This window comes from Peromyscus eremicus, chromosome 16_21 (assembly GCF_949786415.1).
Source record: "Peromyscus eremicus chromosome 16_21, PerEre_H2_v1, whole genome shotgun sequence".
NCBI classification, from domain to species: domain Eukaryota; kingdom Metazoa; phylum Chordata; class Mammalia; order Rodentia; family Cricetidae; genus Peromyscus; species Peromyscus eremicus.
Window position 1 is genome coordinate 35,318,429 of NC_081432.1, and position 14,530 is coordinate 35,332,958.

At 39.8% G+C, this 14,530-nt stretch overlaps 1 protein-coding gene across 2 annotated transcripts in view; it reads right to left on the bottom strand.

The window, feature by feature from the left end:
* Nucleotides 1-20: 20 nt before the first annotated feature.
* Nucleotides 21-14,530, bottom strand: part of Eif5b (eukaryotic translation initiation factor 5B) — a 50,235-nt gene continuing 35,725 nt past the window's right edge. For both annotated transcript variants that reach the window (XM_059281291.1, XM_059281290.1), the window contains exons 13-24: nt 13,440-13,507; nt 12,229-12,370; nt 9,164-9,295; nt 8,453-8,635; nt 8,164-8,325; nt 6,978-7,109; nt 3,664-3,795; nt 3,489-3,565; nt 3,231-3,395; nt 1,901-2,039; nt 704-865; nt 21-434 (exon numbers count right to left, since the gene is read on the bottom strand). In XM_059281291.1, coding sequence (XP_059137274.1) covers nt 327-434; nt 704-865; nt 1,901-2,039; nt 3,231-3,395; nt 3,489-3,565; nt 3,664-3,795; nt 6,978-7,109; nt 8,164-8,325; nt 8,453-8,635; nt 9,164-9,295; nt 12,229-12,370; nt 13,440-13,507 — 1,602 coding nt within the window. In that variant the 3' untranslated portion in view covers nt 21-326. The remainder of the gene's footprint in view (nt 435-703; nt 866-1,900; nt 2,040-3,230; nt 3,396-3,488; nt 3,566-3,663; nt 3,796-6,977; nt 7,110-8,163; nt 8,326-8,452; nt 8,636-9,163; nt 9,296-12,228; nt 12,371-13,439; nt 13,508-14,530) is intronic.

Here is a 14,530-nt window from a genome sequence, read left to right on the forward strand (position 1 = left end):
CAAAATCTGTAGAAGCTTGGTTAATCAAATACTGCAGGACTGATTTAATCAGTATAAAATTGAAAGAGATTTAGATTTGTAATAAAAATCCAAATTTGAGGAAGGGCAAACTTTAAAACAGCAGCCAAGTCTTGAGGGAGGGTGAGTGCAGGCACACTGGACTGTGAGGCGGGGAACTGACCACTGTCAAACCAGTGTAAGTTGCTTGGTTTCTCATGGAAAACATTTTATACACCTAAGTCCATCAGCATCCAAGTACGTCTGTTCCGTTGGTAACATCACAGCATAATATTACTTTACTCCAAATTCTGTCCCATGTGGGAAAATTAGATGATTTCAAATACTTTCTTCAGCTCCACAATAAGCTGCCAATCACTCTTCTGCATTTCGTCTCTGAACCAGTCTTTGAGTGCATCAATGGACTGCCGGCTGATCTGCAATAGCCCAGGCACAAACAGGGTGAGCCAAAGGGTAAGGTATGCCAGTGAAAGCCACTGGCCCCAGATGTTGCATAAGCAAAAAAGAAGCAGTGCTTTGCAGCCTGCTTCAGGAGGCAGAACCCACATCTGTGAGCTGTGGCTCTGGGGTCCCTGGGATTGTCAGTTGCACTACCCTCTCAGAAGCACCGCCTGATGTTTCCAAATCCACAGATAAATGGGACCAAAATTTCAGTCAGATATGACACTTTTGCTAAAATACTTACCTTGCTCACAAGAATGTCCGTAGCTTCAAAATGTCTCCCAAACATTTTGGGAGATTCCCCAGGGATGGGTTCTATTTTGACACAGACTTCTTGTCCTTTTTTTGCAACATCCACCTGCCTGTGGTTTATTTCAATACTTGTTACTATCCCAATGTCAACAAACTACAAAAACAGAAAGATGAATATCAGATTCAGGCTCTCCATAGGCCCCACAGACAGCTAAACTTTCAACATAACCCAACAGTCTCCACAGTAGAACTCGGCAACCCCCATCTACCCTGCACCTAATGAGATGGCAGCAAAAACAGAATGATCCTTCATGCTCTGAAAATTTACAAGTCTGATGATACGGTGTCATTTTTGTGGTCCTGCTATAAACTCTCGGCTGGGATAGAAGGGGAACAGCATATACCAAGTCATAAATCAAGTCAGAAAGGTGGTCGTGCAGTTGTAAAATAAGCTCTGAACAAAGGTGGAAGGCTATAAGTGGAAAAGCATTTGATTTACAGAGCCACCTGGAAGTTTAGTGCCACCTAGGCAGGCAAAATACTCGATGAGCGTAGAAAACATTGTCACTATCCCAAAATGAAGACTTAAGAGGCCATGTGTCAACAATAGGTAACACCATGACCAGTGCCCATTGTCCACACTGGGCACGCTAAGCATAATGAGTAACTACCACATCTTCCCAAGGCCAGGGGGAGCTCTGTAGTAAAACTGGGGAGTGGAAAGAGAATACAAGTTTGTAACCATTTACATAACTCAATCAAATATTGAAATGAATACCATAACCAAGTCCACTGGGATAAAAGTCACTGCACAGTGCAAGTGTTGGGGTCCCCCCTTGTGTATTCCTTTTCAGTAAGTCTATCTAGTGAGGAAGGAACAGATAAATCTAAGTGAGTAAAGTCCATAACACATTTGAGCTGGACTCTTTACAAAGGGGTACTCTGAACTTCGATTCCAACATGATTCTGTCCAAGCCAGGCCTAGGAATGGCGTAAGCAGACACATGAGATGAATGATGATTGCAAATAAGGCATTACTTAAGCCAGGGTACCTAGGAGAGGATACTGAGAGCCAGGGCTCAGAGTAAACACACTTATAGAAGATTGGACACTTTGTTTGAAAATTCCGTTCCCTTTTTTTTTTTTTTTCCTGTTGAGATAAGAACATTGATGTAGACTTGGAACTTACATTTTTGCTTGGAACGCACATAGGTGTTCCTTGTTTGACTTGACCAGCCTCCACAGTGACCCCTATTACTATTGGATCTCGAGAATTGAAAATGTACTGAGGGAGGATTTTCATCTTGCAGGGAAATACTGCTATGTGCCTGGAAGTAAAGAGAAAGCAAAAAATCTCAAGCTCACAACATCATTAAAAAAGCAAATGTAGATGAACATGAGGTTAGATGAATGAATGCACTTTCTGCAGCTGTTGAGAAAAGCCCATTTTCTCTCAAAGCTACATCAAGAAACATTTTGTGCTCAAACTGAAGGATGGAACCTACACATGAAGATGAACATTTTTGCCAGTCATATCCTGGAGTTTAGAACATGGGCATAACTTGCTGATATATTTGTTAAAACAGTAGTCTACAGAGTGTGTAGTCAACCATCTATATGAATTTTTCCACCATATTCCAAGTGTTTTCCAAAAAGAGGTTACTTTCCTTGTCAATCATATGTTGCAAGCATATTCAGCCAATTTAAGTCCTGAGCTCCTGTCCACTAGGCAACCCTGGTACTCTCTTTCCTAGACAATGGAAGCCTCCTGACAAAGCACCTGCCACCAGCTCCCTAACCACCCAGGTCCCTGTAACTAGATAGTAACCCCCAATGGGATCATGACCACAACTTGGCAGGAAAAATAATTAAACCCAAAACTCAATCTTTCCATGACCTCTGAGGTTATTCCTGTAACATGAGGACCCTGTTACTTCTCCAACTTTCTAATTGCCATGTCCTCTGAAGTATACTCTGCCAGTGTGGCTTGGTTACCTTAAGTGCTGTTCTGCCTGTGCACACCCAAACTCGTGACTACTCATTCTGCTTCAGATTGTTACTTCCAATAAGAGGCCCAGAGGAGATGCCTGCCCCAATCACAGCCAATTCTCTGCAACTGCTTCATGCACACTTATTGATCACCTCTCAATGACAGATACCCTGAAAGGCCCGGAAGGAGGAAGCCTAGCTATGGCCTTGCAGACTCCTCAGGAAGTATGGATACAACCAACTTGGAAGGTCTACAGAGGAATTGTCTCCCTTAGAATCTTTTGGCGTATTTCCTAGTTTACACAGTTTATGAAAATTAATAAACTAAAAGGCCCCAGAGAAGATCTGAGCGCGCACGCACACACACAGAGGAATATTTGCCCCAGACACACCACTTCAGGATGCAGGATGCAGTATCTGGAACATAAACCAATGCCATTCTTTTGTTGTCTGCATTCCTTGTCAGTAGTTAGAAATCCTCCACCAGCTGCATTACCAAAGATTCAAAGTAAACAAAGACAGTAACTTACTTAAATTCTTCCTGTTTCTGTTTCTTGTAGTCTTGTCTGTATTTTGTAAAGGCATCAAACAAATGATAAATAATTTCTGCACTAAAGATTCTAACTCCCAAACTATCAGCCATCTCTTGCGCATCCCGTTCGATTCTTACATCAAAGGCCAGAATCACTGCATACCTGAAACATGGAAACATCAACGATCACTCAGTGAGTGAGAAGTAGTAAGTCACACCAAACACCCTGAAGACAATCAGAAGCAAGAATACTTACTGCGGATCATGTTCCAACATCACTGAAGCCTTCATAACATCTTTCTTATGGACTGGGCCAATGTTAATTCCCGCATACTGTGAAAGGAGAGTTTCCAGGTTTACCTGCATGCAGCAGGTAATGGTAACAACACAGCATGACTACCACATGCTTACAAAGCTGGGTAGTTACTTACTGGCACCTCTGATGTTTTCAGAAATTCAAGAAGAGCTTCTAAAGAGCCCAGTGTAGATGCCTGGACATAAACTCCTTTTTCTTCTAATTTGATAGCATTTAGTGTCTGCTTTAATTCATGGATCAATTCATCCTTGAAAAGAAATCAAACATGACAAAGCATATATCTATCTTCAGCAGCCCAGAATTAAACTGTTTCCTTCTGGTTAATGAATCATCTGAAACATGGTATTAAGGCATGGCAGTCTGTTCTAGAAGAGAGATTATATGACCACAACCTAGCCCTATCCTAACCTATTTCATCCCTCAGCCTTAAGCTGACTATAATAGGAAGTATGTTAAATCTCAACAGCACTTAATAAAGAAAGCAGATGGCTGGGAAGACTGTCATCTATTTTCAGAACCACACAGATGAGTGGCAGCCCCAAAGTTCAACTGTTTCAACTGTGAAATCACCTAACTCATTACCTCACTAAAGACAAAACCACTCTATATGCAGGCCTGGTGTATTCTCTAATGATGTGACCTGATTCTACCTATATATTAAAGGTAGCCTACAGGCCTGTGTACCTAGCAGCTATGTGCTCGCAACAGCTTTATTTTCTCTTTGGCAAGCAAATAAACTATGACTACAGCATACTTTTCGTTGAATATGGGCCAACTGATCTTCCCATCAGAAAAACAGGCTTTAAAATGACTACTGGTACCAAATTAAGATTCCCTTTAAGTTCTATGTATAAATTAAAAAAAGCCAATGGCAAATCCCCAGCACATAGAAGGTTGAAGCAAGAAAACTGCAAGTTCAAGACCAGCTTAGACAGCACAACAAGTCTGAGGCTAGCCTGAGCTACACACTAAGACTTATAACAAAAAAATGAAACAAACATACCAAAACAAAACAAAAAAAACTACTGACATCTGCTTTAAAAAAGAAAACAATGTATGTACACATGTGTGTGGATACATACATGTAAGTGCTGGTTCCCTTCAAGGCAAAAGGCAGTGGATCCCCCTAGAGCTTCCAGATGGGTTCTCAGATCCAGTCAATATGCTCCTAACTGCTGAGCCATCTCTTCAGCCCATTTTATTTTTAAAGAACTTTTGTTCCCCAGCCCCCATTTTTGAAACAGGATTTTATGAAGTCCAGGGTCACCTTGAACTACTGGTGCAACTAATGATAGCCGTGAGCTTCTGATCTAACTTCCTCCACCTGCCAGGTGCTGGGTCATTAATGCATCACTCTGCCAGTTTTTATGCAGTGCTGAGATCCAACCCAGGGCTTCATGTGTGCAAGCATACTAACAACTGAGCACCACAAATCATTGGCTTATTTTTTTTATTAGGATAAAATGCACATTTAGTATCAGGCATAGAAATTTATGCAAATTCATATGATAGTATAAACAATTAGAAAGCAACCAATTTTGTGAAAAAGAACAGAAGATGATATCCTTTACAAGGTACCCATTTTAGTGACATGTCCCACTGACACACAACAAAACTCAGAGGTTAAAGAGAAGAGCAGCATATGGGTAACATGAGAAGGCTGTAATTAAGGAAAGGGGAGGGAGGTCAATACAGAGGAAAGAACAAGAGGATGTTTGATAAAGCCTTAAGGAATATTTTATATTGACCTAAAATTATATACAATACCATGTAAGTGTACACACACACACACACACACACACCTTTTTAAAAAATCAGGTGTATTTATGAGTATGAATGCTTTGCCTGCATGTATGTATGTATACCACATGCATGCCTACTGCCCATGGAGGTCAGAAGAGGTGTCAGATATCCTGGAACTAGAGTTATAGATGGGTGTGAGCCATCACATGAGTGCTGGAAATCAAACCTGTGTCCTCTGCAAGAGTAAAGTGCTTTTAATCAATAAACTCCTACAGGCCTATAGGCCACTTTAGTGGTAGAATCAGGTCATGCTCTTGATACTTCAACAGTATAACAGAGAAGTTATATCCATGCTATCTCAACAGTATAGCTGCCTAAACAACAATACCACACAAATATGTATATATGTGCACACATGAAATCATGCCCCATGGGCTGACAATGCTCTCCATAAGAGCAATAGACTAACAGAAATTCGAGTCCCAGGCATGAGTTGTTGGTCAAGACAGTACAGAGACTCTCCAAACAGTACAAGCTGTTGCTTTTGCCCTTGGCTGTCTCCCAGAGGCTTAAAGGGAGACCCTATTGCTGAAGGTGCCACACACTTAAGACACAGGATTTGAAAAGTCGAGCTGGGTCTATCCAGAAAGCCTCCCTGAGATCTAGTTTCCATTATAGCACAAGGTGCTATGCAAGCTGCCAAGGGAAGAAGCAACCAAAAGTCCTGTCTAGCACTGATGCTGATGAACCATAACAATAACCAGCCTAACAAGATGTCCCTAAAAGTTTACAATAATGGCATTCATATGTTGGTGGTAAACAAAAGCGGTCTAGGGGACTTAAGGCCCACTCAACATAGGAAACTCATGCTTGGTACTGGAAACTAGCTGACTACCCTACATGATTCTAAAGGTTATCCTTATAGTCAAAGGTTAAGTGTAGCTCTCACCCTGCATCAAAGAAGCTTCTCTTTATAGCAAACAGAAGCCATTAAAAAGCACAATCAGTCATACTTCAGTGATCAATGGATCATGGGGAACCCAGCTGCAACAGATACGTAACTTCTGCACCCAAGCTGTGGGAACATCATGGAAGAGGGGGTGGAAAGATTGTAAGAGCCAGAGGACCAGGAAGTCTGCTGTGAAACTATGTCTCCTATAAATAACAGGGAAGGTACACCCATTATAGCTCAACAGTATGGCTGCCTAAATGAGACCTGAACAATCCTAATAACCAAAAGACTTGATAACAAGAAAGGGGGCAATCTCTGGGGTCCTACTCCTAGACAATGAACTACAGACAACTAATGACTGCTGACAGAAGGCACGGACAAATCCCAAATTGGTTATGCAATACAAATACACACACACACACACACACACACACACACACATACACACACACACGCAACATTAAGTGAATTCAGAAGGCTCTGTGCGTGTGTATAAAACAGAGGCCATCAATTTGAGAGAATAAAGGGGGAGAACTATATAGGAATAGCTGGAGGGAAGGAAGGGAAAAGGGATGTAATTATAATTAAAATAAAAATATGGTGAATAAAAAAATAGATGTTAAGGCTGAAGCAGGAAGATCGTGAATTCAAAGTTAGGCTAGGCCACTGGGAGGGGAACTGGGTAGTCCAAATAGCATTGGAGAAAAAAAAAAAATCACAATCAATGAACTTACTTTGAGAACTGGGACTTCATCATCCTTGTAAGCCACAAGGAGAGGTAGACCAGCAAGTGTTTTCTCAAGGTCTTTCCCAAGAATCTTCACTCCTTGAGCTGCTTCCACTTCTTTATGCTTTTCATACTGGTTCTAGAGACAAAAATAGTTTTCAATGAAATTTATCTGAATGGTGGCAGCACTACTGTATTTTGTGACCTTGGAAGGAGAAGTGTCCTCATACTCTGTAAAAGAAACACCTACAACATAACCAATTGATTCAACTTAAGTATTTGTTTCTCAAAATAACACAGAAAAGACAAATCAGAATAAAAGACAGTGCTACACATAAAAAGTAAAAACAGACAACTATTCTGGACTATGAAAGCTGTGAAAATCGGGGCCTTGAAAGGGAAGGGGATAAACAGTTCATAAACACAAAGCAGTGTCTATACTGACAGGTAAATGTAACCCAACAGCAATGAACATTCCCACCAGAACTCAAAGTTTGAAAGTGATGGTGTCACAAAGCAGGCACAGATGTGGAAGAGTGAAGAGCTGCAATGAAAAGTCACTCGTGCTGAGGCAGCAGTGAGCTGGGCCCACACACCCTGGGGAAAACGGGCACAAGCTCAGCAGAAGGTACAGAAAGGAAGTCCATGGCACAGCATGGAAGCCACACAGTCCACGCCCAGAAGAATGGACAGCATAACAAAGTCAGTGGAAAATCAATCTGAAATTATTTTTCAGGTCAGAAGGGCCAGGTGCAACAGCGAGCAAGAATGACTCCACTTTTATACCATGCACAGATACATTTTTAGCAAGACAAGCCCAGAAATTGACACTATTAAAAAAAAAACAAAAAAAAAAAACCAAGGCTGTGGTTTACTATCAGAAACACACTGTTATGGTTAACTATTAGGAGGAAAAATCACATAGCAAGCTTCTGGATCCAACAATGTTATTTGATCTGGTTGCCTCCTGAAATTCTGTTATTCAATACTATTCATGTAGCACCCAAGGCTGTCTATCCTTAGGAAAGTCCTAGTCTGATAAACAGATCCTGTCACCCATGTACACTTCTGTAATAAAACAAGGACAGGGACAAATGTGTGCTGTATTAAGCCTAACTGCCCTCAAAGAGAACGGCATCAGCATAAACAAACATTGTGAAGTCCCCATGTCCATGCTCACCATCTTGGCTTACCTTCACACGTAATTCCTTCATAGGAGGAGGTAAAAGGAGGCCTCGAATCTGAGTGACAATGGGCCCTTCTACTCCAGGGACAATGATTGTATCCCCTTCCTTCAAACGTCCATTGATCAATATAACATCTATTGTGGTGCCCATTCCTGGGAGAGCTTTAACCTAACAGACATGTTTCAAAGGAAACAAAACATACATGATGGTGCATCCTAAGTATAAAGCAGCACATATCCACTACCCCAGGAACTGTTAAAGGGGTACAGGGCAAGGAAAGAAGCCTGATGATTACCTCCATGACTTGTGCTCTCAGCTCTTCACAGTGTGCAAGCCTCTTGCTCAACATGGTTTGAGTTAACTCCACAAGAAGGTAGATGAGACTTCCCATGCCATCACCAGTATGTGCAGAGGTAGGTACCAAGGACACAAAAGTACGGGGATCTTTATTCTCATAAAACAAAGCAGCATTCAAACCCTAGAAGCAAAAATCAGTCCAAAATCAGTGTGAGAAGTGGCACACAGAAGAGGATGGCTAAACAGAAGGCAGAGGAACCAATGACTGATCATTCTGAAACTCCACAATGACCCAGAGAGTTGAGGTACTCTAGGTGGGTGCTAAGTGCCCAGCACTAAAAACCACCCAAAAACCCTGAACAAACACAATCTAGAAATAATCGTATAGCCAGTGCAGTTGAAATATTTCTGATGTTAAAAAGGAAGTGAGCACAACATTATACACTCACTACCCAGTTATACAGAAGGCAGAGGAGAGGAAGGTCAGGAACCCTGGAGTTTTGTATCAGCCTGGAAACAGCAAAACCCCATCTCAGAAGAAACCAAAACAGCAGTAACAACATCAACAAAACAGCAAAATGAAAGAACAACAAAAATATCCAGCTGATAGGAGAACAGATCTGTATTAATGAAAATGGTGACCTCACTAAATAGATAAAACAACAACAAAAAACATTCTGATAGGTTCTTCAGAAAGAAATTCTCCTACCTGCTGTGCAAACTCTACAATAATGGCCTTTGCACGCTCCTCAAATTCATCCTTTGTATTCTTCTTCTGCTTTTTTAAAGTAACAGCCACATCCGAATCAGGGCTCTTCTTCCAGTCATACAACCGGTCAATCTGGAAACATTTATCAGAAACACTTTAAAATCTACAATATTAAAGGGTGTAAGCTCCAGAAAATTCCTAGTGTTTCTCTCTCTCCCTCTCCCCCCCCCCCCTTCCTCTTTCTCTCTCTCAATTTCTCTTTCTCTCACACACACACAAACACACACATACACACAGTATAAAGTACTCGGACATTTTATTGTACAAAAGACCCCTTTAGAGGCTGCAACTGAACCTCTTGAATGAGAAACTGCTGAGGTGATATGTTGTCCATTTTAGCCTCCAGTGTGTTCATGGAAAACTGTTCTTTGCAAAATGGAAGGTCCTAGAATTATCCTGTGAACATTAACATGTACTGTTTTCAAAGTTCAAAATGAGTTGGTAAATCAGCAGATAGAAACAAGGACTAATTATAGCAAGCTACTGTCAGAAAGATTACATAACAATTGCTTTATTGCTCAAACTAGGAATAAGTCTGATTAATTAATATTAAGAGAATTTATTTTTCCTCAGTTGTTAACCTGTGGGATGTTTCATTTAACTGAAGTGCTAATTGCAAATGTGTCAAAATGTACTGAACCATAAATCTAAGAAATTATGCATCAATGTAAAGATATTAATTTTTTATAAACTGTATCTTCCCCCATGAGTGGTGAGAATAAGAGAGAATTAATCACCAAACAATGACAATGTGTGGCATTTGAGCTTAGCCTATGCTGACAATGTAAAGAGGCAGATTTATTTGTTACTAAGAGAAAACCCAGTTAGGAGAAAAAGACCTGAGATGATCGACAAAATCAAATTACTGCTTGAGATCTTTAAAATAATTTTTAAAAATAAACTCAACATAAAGTTCTAACCTTGAAAAAGGCAGAGAGAGAGAGAGAGAGAGGCCTAATATTTGTAGAGCTGAAGAGAAAGCCACAGGATGAACTTAAAAGCCAATCTTACCAGAAAAAAAAAAAAAAAAAGAAAGAAAGAAAAGATTAGTGATCTTGAAGACAGAACATTAAAAACTAGCAAAACTGAAGCACAGAGGAAAATACGATGGGGGGTAGGGGATGGGGGGAACACTCCACCACTTTAGCTGGCTTGCCATTGACAAGATTGAGAAAAGTAGCTGGAATACCAGGATTGTACTAGAATTATACCAAATAGCTAAAGAAACAGAACAAGAAAATTTAGTACAGAATAGCTGAATAATCACCAAAATTATAAAGATTAGATGGAGACTATACATTTAACATAATAAATTCAAGAAAACTCAAGTATGATTAAAAAAAAAAACAAAAACAAAACAAAACTAAGCTACTATGTAATCATACTGATAAAATCCTAAAAAGGAAAAAGTCTGAAAAGTAAGCAACATAAAGACATGCATACAATGCCGGGCAGTGGTGGCACACACCTTTAATCCCAGCACTTGGGAGGCAGAGGCAGGTGGATCTCTTTGAGTTCGAGGCCAGCCTGGTCTACAGAGTGAGTTCCAGGAAAGGCGCAAAACTACACAGAGAAACTCTGTCTCAATAAACCAAAAAAAAAAAAAAAAAAGACATGCATTCAGAGGAACAGAAGCAGAAAGGAACAAAAAAAAGGGAAAACTTTTTATACTTGAATGTGACTTAGAGTTTGCCTTTCTTCTTGCATGATTATAAGTTTGATCATGAGGCATGTGGCCATTTGTATCTTGGTGTTGGTTTCTCTGGGCAATTTTCTAGATACTTTAAGGAGACAAATGTAAAAGCACAATGGGAGCATCAAAGGCCCTCTGCAATAGTTTACCAAACAGTCACAAGTGTCAGTAGGAATAAAGAAGAAATGAGGAGTAACAGACACTCAGCTGAGCAGCCAGCCCAGATATTCAAGTGAAACATTATACATCAAGACTGATCACAGACGCCCACTGAAACAGACAGTAACAATGACTCCTACAGTGCATGTCCTCTGATCACAAAGCAATTCCACAGTATCTGGAAAAATTCCCGTACACTTATATCTTAAATGACATTCTTCTGAATAATGAATAGATCAAGGACAAACACAAAGAAATAAAGTATTTTTCTTCCCTCAACTGAAAATAAAAACAATGTCTAAGCAATGCTTAAAGTGGAAGCTAGGCATTGTGGCACTTGGAAGCAGAGGCAGGAGGATCAAAGGCAGTTCAAGATCATGAGGGGTACTAGGCTACACCGAGAAACCCTGTCTCGAAAAACAACAAAACAACAAAATAGAAACAAAAAAAGTTAACTCTAGAATCTATATGAGAAAAAAAATAGCATTTCTATGAGTCTGGCTTACTAACATGATAATATCTAGCTCTATCCACTTTTCTGAAAATGACATCTTTTCATTCTTTTTGTTTTTTATTATCTTTTATCTTTTCATTCTTAACATTGATTGATGGATTGGCTGTTCTGGAGATTGACTGAACTCAGCCTTGTGTATGTTACGCAAACATTCCACCACTGAGCTACATCCCTAGTTCATTCTTCCTTATTCTTACTGATTATTTTGAACATTTAAATATTCAAATTACTGAATATTTTTAACATTTTTTACATATGGCATATTTTCTTTATCCACTTGTCCACTGATGGGTATGTAGGCTGAGTCCCTAATTTGACTACAAATAATTCTGTGATAAAAACATGAGTGGGCAAGTATACAACATGAAATATTTTTTAAAATCACAAAAAAAAAAAAAATCAAGGTGCATTCGTCCTAATCAGAACATGGGGTAAAGATGGCTCACTGGTTAAAAGCTCACACAATCTTGCAAGAGGAGCTAAGTTCAGTTCCCAGCACCTGTAACTCCAGCTCCACAGGAGTCTTCTGGACCCCTTGGAAACCAGCATTCACATATGTACAAATGCACACAAGGACACACACTTTAATCAAAAATAAAGTTAAGTCTTAGAAAACAATATTTTCAAATGAGGACTTACCTTATTAAGTGCGACAATGAAGGGACATTTTTTAGATTTGAGAAGGTTGATAGATTCAATTGTCTGCGGCTCTAAACCATGCATAATGTCAACAACTAAAATGGCAATGTCACAAAGAGAGCTTCCTCTATTTCTCAGGTTACTGTCAGGGAAGAAAAAGCCATGTGAGTGAAAATCTTCTCAGTATTTCTCGTAAATTTCAATGTTTCCTTTCTTTGTAAAGCCTAAACAAATAGGAGAAACAAGCAGTCTCTGGATCTGCAGGGACTGATTGGTGGTGACCATCTCACAGATACCAAATTCACAATGATCTGGTCTCATAAAATGGCATCGTATTTGCAATATAAACAAACCATACAATCCTCTCATATACACACAGTGTCATCTCTAGGTTACACACACAGAACAGCTGTCTCTGATGAAAAAAATACAAAACCCAAAACCTTCTGAGAACAGGTATTATGCTTACTGTAAAGTTTCAAATTGGGGGCATTTTGAATTTCAGACTTTTAGAATGTTTAACTGGAAAGTGCCTGGAAATGTGAATCACGTCCACTGCCAGGCTCATCAGAGAAGGAGACTCAACTGGAACACCAGCACAGTTTGAGTGCTCTGTGAACAGTGAATAGCACACTGTTGAGGGGTGACAAGAAGAATAGAGTCTGGATATAGCTGGCATGAACGCAATCTTCCTCAGCTATTGTGGAAGCTCAATTGCTTACCCTGGAGATGTGGAGCACACAAAAGAGGCAGATCAGCCATGAATGCTTTAAGGAGGAGTTCCATCTTCTCTTAACTTACCAAACACTCTGGCAGATACAAAAACTGAGTCTAACGGGATAAGTTAATGTCAAAAGTTACTCTAAGTTGTGTATGTGCGTGCGTGCATGCATGCGTGCAAGCAATAATGTAGTGAAGTAAAAACAATATTCTTTTGTAATGGGTCTGTAGGAATTCATGAAGAACTGCTCTGCCTTCCACAGTAGGGATGTTCTTTCCAATTGTAAAAGACTTTCTTCTATAAAAACCAAGAAAGCAAAACAACAACAACAAAAAAAAAAAAACAAGAAAACACATGAAACATTAAAAACCAAAGATGACTAAAAGATTATGACACTACAGATCTGGAAGAACTATTCAAAATCACTAACTAAATCCTAATGATTAGGCTGAGGTAAGTAGTTTCCTTGATGACAATAGACTGGTCTTACCTGAAAGACTCATGTCCAGGAGTATCAATAATCAGCATTCCTGGAATGCGGACACTCTCTCTGTCAAACTAAAAATAGTAGAGAAAGATGCAGTTTAAGGCCAGTGAAACAACGAAAGCTTCATTACAATTTACCCAACCTTGAAAACATCATTACTTCCTTTGTCCAAATGAATGACCTTAAAACAGTCAAACAGCACAATGGTTAATATTCTCTTTAATATCAAAATAAGTTTTGTAGGGGCTGGAGATGTACTTGCTATCTTACAGAAGATCCAAGTTTGATTCCTAGCAGCCACATCAAGCAACTCAAAACCATCTGTTTACACCAGCTCCAGAGGATCCAATACCTACTCTTAGCCTCCTACGGGGCACTCACACAAATACAGATATACATACATAAAAGTTTGATTATTAACTTAATAATTAATAAAAATGCAGAGTGGAACAGTCATCAACATCATCTATAAAAACTGACTTAGTATCTACAGAATGATCTGGCGGACTGGATGGTTCAGTGGTAAGAGACATCTGCAGCACAGGCCTGATGAACTACTGAATCTGATCACCAGATCTCAGGAGAGTCAACTCCTCAAAGTTGGCATATGCTCACCTGCACACAGACACACAATAAATAAAAACATAAAAATATATCTGGTCTAATTTTAAGCAAATCTAAAGCACCAAAGTGATGTAAAAAATGTATTTTAATAATATTCGCCAAATGGCAGTGGTGTGCACCTTTAATCCCAGCACTCAGGAGGCAGAGCCAGGTGAACTCTGTGAGTTCGAGGCCAGCCTGGTCTACATATCGAGATCCAGGAGAGGCACCAAAACTACAGAGAAACCCTGTCTTGAAAAACAAAAAACAAAAAATGAAACAAAACAAAAAAAAGATAATCTACCTCAGCAGCTCCTTCTTAGGCCCCAAACCTGAGATGAGCTTTTAAATATGAAGATCCTGGGTAACGGTAGTAGTAAAATAAGGAAGTAACTTCAGAACAATGAAAGCCTTGAGAAAGGGGAAAATGGCATGGGATCTAGAGCAAAACAAGTGAAGATGTTAATTCCGAGTGGAGACAGAAGGGTCTG